Source organism: Contarinia nasturtii, unplaced genomic scaffold, assembly GCF_009176525.2.
Source record: "Contarinia nasturtii isolate CC-2019 unplaced genomic scaffold, AAFC_CNas_1.1 Cnas_scaffold_2987, whole genome shotgun sequence".
NCBI classification, from domain to species: Eukaryota; Metazoa; Arthropoda; class Insecta; order Diptera; family Cecidomyiidae; genus Contarinia; species Contarinia nasturtii.
In genome coordinates this window covers 14,349-21,610 of record NW_022200303.1, presented here as the reverse complement: position 1 = coordinate 21,610, position 7,262 = coordinate 14,349, and the positions used below count along the sequence as shown (strand labels likewise).

General features: G+C 35.2%; 1 protein-coding gene across 1 annotated transcript; it reads right to left on the bottom strand.

Moving 5' to 3' along the window:
* Positions 1 to 201: 201 nt before the first annotated feature.
* Positions 202 to 5,986, bottom strand: LOC116349628. The gene is made up of 2 exons (XM_031781165.1): positions 5,660 to 5,986; positions 202 to 423 (listed from the first exon to the last, which is right to left on the bottom strand). Exons 1-2 carry the CDS (start codon positions 5,984 to 5,986, stop codon positions 202 to 204), a joined length of 549 nt encoding a protein of 182 aa, XP_031637025.1.
* Positions 5,987 to 7,262: the final 1,276 nt, after the last annotated feature.

The window sequence follows — 7,262 nt, the reverse complement described above, 5'->3', positions numbered from 1 at the left end:
ATATATATATGTAAAGCGAGTCCATTTATTATTATATTTCTTATTTCTAGTGAGGAAAATTTGTAAACAACGAGTAAGTTCTAGTTTAAAGGTAAATATTATTTGTTACTAATGAATTGAAACGATAAAAAATAAAGGAAAATACCATCAAGGTTGACTTTACATTCATTTTCAAGTGATATTCAACCTTTTAAGAAATGTTTAACTACAACTCACGTCAACGTATGAAACTGGAAAGATTCCTTTTCGATTCGCGATCCTTCCTTCAAACCAATTGTCATCAACTTGTCGTGTAAGTATAATTAATTCCCCCTTATTCAATGACAGTTCGATTGGTGATTGAGCTTGAAAATTGAATTTCGCACGCGCTTGACCTTCAACTGGTTTTATATTTAGCGATTGAATATTATCTCCCGATAAAATCTAAAAAATATAAAAATGGGTGGTTTTATCAAATAGAAAAAATATTATTTATTTTTAAATTTTCTTGTGAAAATTGTTGTAAAATCATTTAGTGAATCGTGTATGTGAGTGACTTGTGTTTTTGTGTAGCAAACATAACCTACATAGAACCGGCTCACTACAAACAACGACATCTGTTGCACGATAACACAACCATTTTCGTATTCGCTGTAACAACAATGAACAAACATAACTGCAGTGAAAAAAAATGCAACGGCACTCGTTTTGGCGGACAATATTTGATAATAATAACTGCACCGAACAGCGTTCCTTCGCCTTGGTGGTTTATTGAAAATAATTTAATTAAATAAATATAATATAATACAATTTGATTTTTATCAAGCATTTTTGAGAGAGAATATGAAAAATTATTGTTTCTTTCCTTTCATGTAAATAATAATATAAATTTCATAAATCAATTTTCCAACTGCTTAAAATTTCTACAATCTTTAACAAATATCTTTTATTTATCTGCTTTGCTTTAAATAGTTTTCTATTCTCAGTTTGACTGTTGATAAATTTACTTCTAAATCAATTAAATTAGTATCACTGTTTGTCATTTTTTTGGTATAAAAATCGTTGAATGATGTAAGCATATAATTTATTGGTTCATATTTGGTGTAATCAGTTCTCCTAATTGGTAAATCAAATAGTGGTGTTGCTCTGGTATCATGTGCTGGATCATAATATTTCATACTGTTTGAAACATAAGTTGACTTTAAATCTCCGTGAATAATTTTGAAAATAAAAGACACTTGCGCCATCTTGCGTCTCTCCTCAAGAGTAAGCATTTGCAGAAATAGTAATCTGTGGTCGTATTTTGGCAGTCTAAAATCGTTCCAGGCCATTCTCCTCAGAGCATATATTAAAAATTGTTTTTGTATTGACTCTATTCTTTTGCACATATTGTCGTAGTGTGGAATCCATATTTCAGATCCATTCTCAATAATCGGTAATATAAATGTAAAGTAAAGGCGTTTTAAAGTCCATGCGTCGACCAAATCACTGCTGTTGAATTTTAACCAAGCCAATCTTGATTTTGCCTTAGCAACAACATGCTCGATGTGTGATTTGAAATTCATCTTCACATCAAGCAATACTCCCAAGTCCTTCATTACTTCAACTCTTTCAATTTGCACGCCATCTACGTTGTAATTATATTCATATTTCATTGATACACGATGATATGTTATTAATTTTGTTTTGTTAACGTTTAACTTTAATAAATTGCGCCCATAGTAATTTGCTACACGATCTAAATCCCTTTGAAGATGAATGCAGTCATCTTCTGATTTTATACATTTTGAAATTTTGGTATCATCAGCGAATGAAAGGATGCAAGATTTGGTCACGACAAAAGGTAGATCAATCACAAACATGATGAACAAAGTTGCGCCAATGGGATCACATCGGACGGCAGTTCGCGCGAGTGACGAAACCACATTAGTGTGTTGAAAAGTCGAACTCGCTATATATACACGTAATATACGAAATACAGACCTAGAAGGCCGTTGGCCCCGATTGATGTACGGTTGGAAAGCCCTTGGGCTATAGATCAAGAAAAAATATAAAAGTTTGAAAATCGGTCCACCTGTCTTCAAAATATAGTCCTTTCGAGAAAAGGGTCAAAATTCAGTTTCATGACCATAGATGGCACTAAATGAGGTCATTGACCCCTAAAACATCGATATTAGAAATCTAGAGCTCAATACCTTTCCAACGATACCTCAAACGTCGAAATCGGTTAATCCATTCGAAAAATTTATTATTTTAAAAATTTCATATGAATTTCTATGAAATATCAAAATGTCTGTCTGTGTGTCTGTGCACTTTTTTCGCGTACCTCTTTGAAACTTTCTGGGATAAAGTACACAAAAAACTAAGACTTTTTTGTTCCGGCACTTTTCGATTTGGCCGCCATGTTGGCCATGGCCGGCCTCTTAAAGTCACTTTTCGACTTTTTTTCCTATGGTCACCGAAGCGCCATGACTTGACACCCCCCGGACATATGCATATCATTGGAAAGGTCTTGAAGTGAGCTATCGAATGAAGTCATTTGCGGTCCAAAAATTTCAATTTGGAGTGGCCAAATTGGCCAAAAACCAAAAAGTTACCGTTTGGCCGGACAATTAATGGTCATTAGCTCGAAAACTAGCCTTTCTTGATCACTTGAAAATTTCATCGATTTTTAGGCCCAAGTCTAAGCTATAAAATACCGCATAGCTTATATCCCTAAAAATTCTTGTCTTCACGATATGGCCTTTGATAGTGCGAATATGGCCAAAAATGGCCAAAAATTACAAAAAATGTTACTTTTAACATTTGAAGTATTTTATGGGCCAAAATATACTCCAATGAATCTGTAAGTATGCTCTGTGACAAGCCAAACAAAATATCGACCGTTTTGGATGGCTATTCCACCAAAAATCAAATGTACCAAAATTCGAATTTTCACAAAAATGTCTAGATGTATGAAATATGAAATCTTAACCACAAATAACTACATGTTCGAAGGTTTCCTCGCATAAGATCGATAAAATACTGAATCTTATGCCCCCTCCCACCAGGCCAGACGGTGGACTATCGTCGGGAGAGGTGCATGCGGTTAGTCACAAATGAAATTAAAAGAAATCTACAAAAATGTTAGAATAAATGGCAAACTATGCAAAAGGTCATGCAAAAATGGCCATTATTTCATACGGTCACTGTGGGACCTAGACTTGACATAACCAGGACATATGCATATTCGTCGGAAAGGTCTTAAAGTAAGCTCTCTTTTGCACTGGCCGCATTGATAGCTATTGCTATGTTCGGGTCCTCATTTTCGTCAACAAACCAAATCAATTTGATTTTGGTGAAAGCTGACTTTGACAGTTCATTTTTTTTTCAAGTGCTCTTAAATATTTACACAAAATCGATAATTAAAAATAGAAAATAACACAAACAAATAAAATAAATTGGAACAAAATACTGAAAAATACACAGAGAGAAAAAATTTGGTAAATGTAAAGGGTAATTTGTAAGTTTAATATTACTTTACCAAATTACCGTACGAATTCTACCATTTTGTCATATTTTCAAAACAAACGACACGAACAAATTAAATTTACCCCAGCATAATATTACATTTACCAATTGCCGCGTAGCAGTCAAAACATACCTAACGTCGAGCATGTCACGGCTAAAGCCAAATCAAAACTGGCTTGGTTAAAGTTCTACAGCAAGGATTTTATTGACCCATGGACAATTAAACGCCTTTATTTTACATTTGTATTACCAATTATAGAATATGGATCAGAAATATGGAATCCACACTACGACAATATGTGCAAAAAAATAGAGTCAGTACAAAAACAATTTTTACTTTTTGCGCTAAGGAGAATGAACTGGGACAGATATAAACTTCCTAAATATGAGCATAGACTCCTGTTTCTACAAATGATTACGCTTGAGGAGCGAATGAAAGTATACAAGAATCGCTAACGACGAATGGTAGATCAATAACAAACATGATGAACAAAGTAGCGCAAATTGGATATCCTTGACCCGTCCCAGATGTAACTTTGATTGGGTCAGATTTGGTATCTCCTATCTTTACAATTTGTCTGCGACCAGACAAGTAAGATTCGATCCATTTTAACAGCTGTTCATTCAGTCCCATGATTTCTAGTTTTTGAATAAGCAATTTTAAGTTGACCGAGTCAAAAGCCTTGGCTATGTCCAAATAGATGGCGTTTGTTTGATGTCCTCTCCCCATGTTATTAATTGTTTTTGAAGTAAATTCAACTAAATTTGTTATCGTTGACCTGTTCTTTATGAATCCATGTTGACTTTCGTGGATTATGTTTTTCAAATATAGATTGAGATGGTTTGTGACGATCGAATCGAGAATTTTTGACAAAATACACTGTAAAGCAACACCTCGGTAATTTTGAACGTTGTTTCTATCGCCGTTTTTGTAGACTGGTCTGACAAATGACGTTCTCCATATCTGCGGGACAGAGGCAGTTTCAAGTGATTCTTTTAACAGTGTTGAGATTGGCCCCTGCAATGAAACCAAACAATGCTTGATAAATTTGTTTGGAATTTCATCAGGACCACAGACAAGATCATCTGGCAGCATGCTTATATGTTGACCTACAAGCTCCTCGGTTATTTCGATCATTGATATTTCAGCACAAATATCACGTATTTTTTCTATTTCCGAGCTGTCATATCGCAGATCACCTTCTAAAGAGCTGTAAGCGTTGCCAAAGTGTTTTGCAAAAAAACTAGCAATTGTTAATTGATCGCTTGCTTTTTCATTTAAATAAGTCATCTCATGTGGTAGATCTTCACATTTCCCTTTTTTGAAATTCACGTGCTTGAAAAATTTCTTTGGGTCATCATCTATCTGTTTCTCCATCTCTATTCTGTAATCTCTGAGAGCTGAGCGTGCACAACGTTTATATTTCCTTCTTATTTCTTTGTAATGTTCAATTGATTCAACTGTGTTGAACCTTTTTTTATTTTGATGTTCTTTGCTGACCATGTTTTTCAACTCAACCAATGACTTGGTAAACCACATCGGTTGTTTCCTGTTGATTTTTGTCTTTAACTGTACATGTGTTTCAATTGTTGACTTAATAATTGTATAAAAATTATCTAGTTTCAATTGTAATGAACTTGTATCAAAAACACTATGCCAATCTATATCAAGAAGCGACTCATTTATTCGCTTATAGTCTGCATTTATAAAGTCGCGATATGTTTGTTTTGTTTCAATGGTTTTGACGACCGGCTCATTATATCTGATTTCAATTGCATTGTGGTGCTTTTCAAAATTCAATAAATGATAGTCACTTATTGTGCATTGAAACAACTCAACATCATTTGTCCAGATCATATCAAGCATACGACCATTTTGGTTGTAATTCTTGTTAATCTGGTGAAGTCCCAGTTCATAGCAAGTATCCAGCACTATCTTCTCTTTTTCACTGGCTGCATTGATAGCAATTGTAATAATAATAACTGCAACAAACCAAATCAATTTGGGCAGATTGAAGTCACCAGATACTATTAAAACATCTTTTTCACTCAACTTTGAAGCTAGTTCTTTCAAAGCATACATGTTGTTTTCATATACTTTGAGAGTTGAGTCTGGTCTGATGTACAATTCAACCAAAAAGATGTTCCTTCTCATGCTGGTAACCTTTACCCAAATTTGTTCTGCTCCGAAATGGTCACCCGTTCCGATGCAAACTGACTTTAGTTTGTTGTTGACAGCAATCAATACTCCGCCGCCTCTCTCCTTTGAATGTAGTTGGTCTCTCTCTGTATTCGTTGAACGGTCACATCGATGAACACTGTACATTGGTGGAAAAATATCGTTTGTATTGATAGCGTTGTCCAAATGTGTTTCGCAAAGCATATAAATTGTTGACAGTTGAACAATTGATGATTGTTTGGCCATTACATCAGCAATAAATTCGGGAATTTTCGAACGTAGGCCATTCACATTTTGTGAATGGATGGTGAGCTGCATAGTCAATTTTTCTGGGAGACCACTCGCCTTAGTTTTCAAAGAAAAATTAGCAGCATCTTTTGAATCGATGTTTAATTGAAGTGCCTGGTCTGCCAACGATGTGCCGGCGGACGAACACCTCTCCGAAATCTTTGAAAATTTGCATATCGGCGCTCATAGTCATCAAAGCAACTACGGCAGTCACAATTTGCATAATGTGATTTATTGATTGGTCGATTTTCTGCAAAACTCTGCATGGAATTGTGGTTATTTCTCTGACGGTCGATGTTCTGGTGTCTTACTGTGACCCAGTTTCTTTGTTGGAACGATCGACTTGCCTCAAAATTTTCAGTTGGTGCCATTGATTGATGTTGGTTTTGCTGAATGTTGTGACGTGTATGTGTTTTCGGCTGGTTTTGATGATGAATTAGTTGTTTTTGACGTGTGGCATCATTTGTTGGAGCGGTTGGTGGATGATTGTCGTGTTTATTTTGACTATTCGATGTGTTTGGGTCTGTTTGTGGCTGACGAGTTGATGATGGAACCGGATTGACGTTGATATTAATTTTGTTTTGCTCTTTGTTTGCTTTCTTCTTCTTCTTATTTCGACGCGATCGTTGGTTTCTAAGTCTTTTCTTTTCTTTTTCACGTTCATCATTCGTTCTTACCTGAACACTTGCACCAATAGTTGTTGAATTATCGATCGTTGTGTTGACTGATCTTTTTCCTTCTTTTTCGCAACAAATGCAAAACAAAAAAATATTTTGAGTGCATGTCAACTCCGTATGCACCAAAATTATTGAGAGCATTTGTACTCATTAATTATGATAAGACGAAAAACAAATGATCTCTCACCGCTCACATACACATGTGAAGCGTGTATTGACGCGGGAATTGAGCGAGAATCCAACGAAAAATCCAGATTAGTGAAAATCGTTGGTGAGAGAATTATCGGTGTGGTTCAAAATGAACTAAAATCGATAATCGAAGGCAACTATTTGACAATGACACACAAAATGTCATAACAATTGATTCGCAAACACAATCGAACAATGATGAACAAGCCGACTATGATTCGAATGTGACAGATGAAACCGTCAAAGAAAATACGAGAAATGAAAATGTTGCAAAAAATAAGAAGAAGAAGAAAAAAAGAAAAAGAAGAAAGGGAAAAAAGTACAAAACAACACAAACACAGGCACAAACACGCAGCAAGAACAAAGACAACGACAGCAACATCAACAACAACAACATCAGAGTGACCATGTCAGTCAAATGTCCATCGACAACAGATGGG

Coding starts and splice junctions, on each gene's coding strand:
- LOC116349628 (XM_031781165.1), bottom strand. CDS start 5,986: ATGCAGCTCACCATCCATTCACAAAATGTGAATGGCCTACGTTCGAAA. Junction 424..5,659: donor TCGGAGCAGAACAAATTTGG/GTAAAGGTTACC, acceptor TATATTTTTTAG/ATTTTATCGGGAGATAATAT.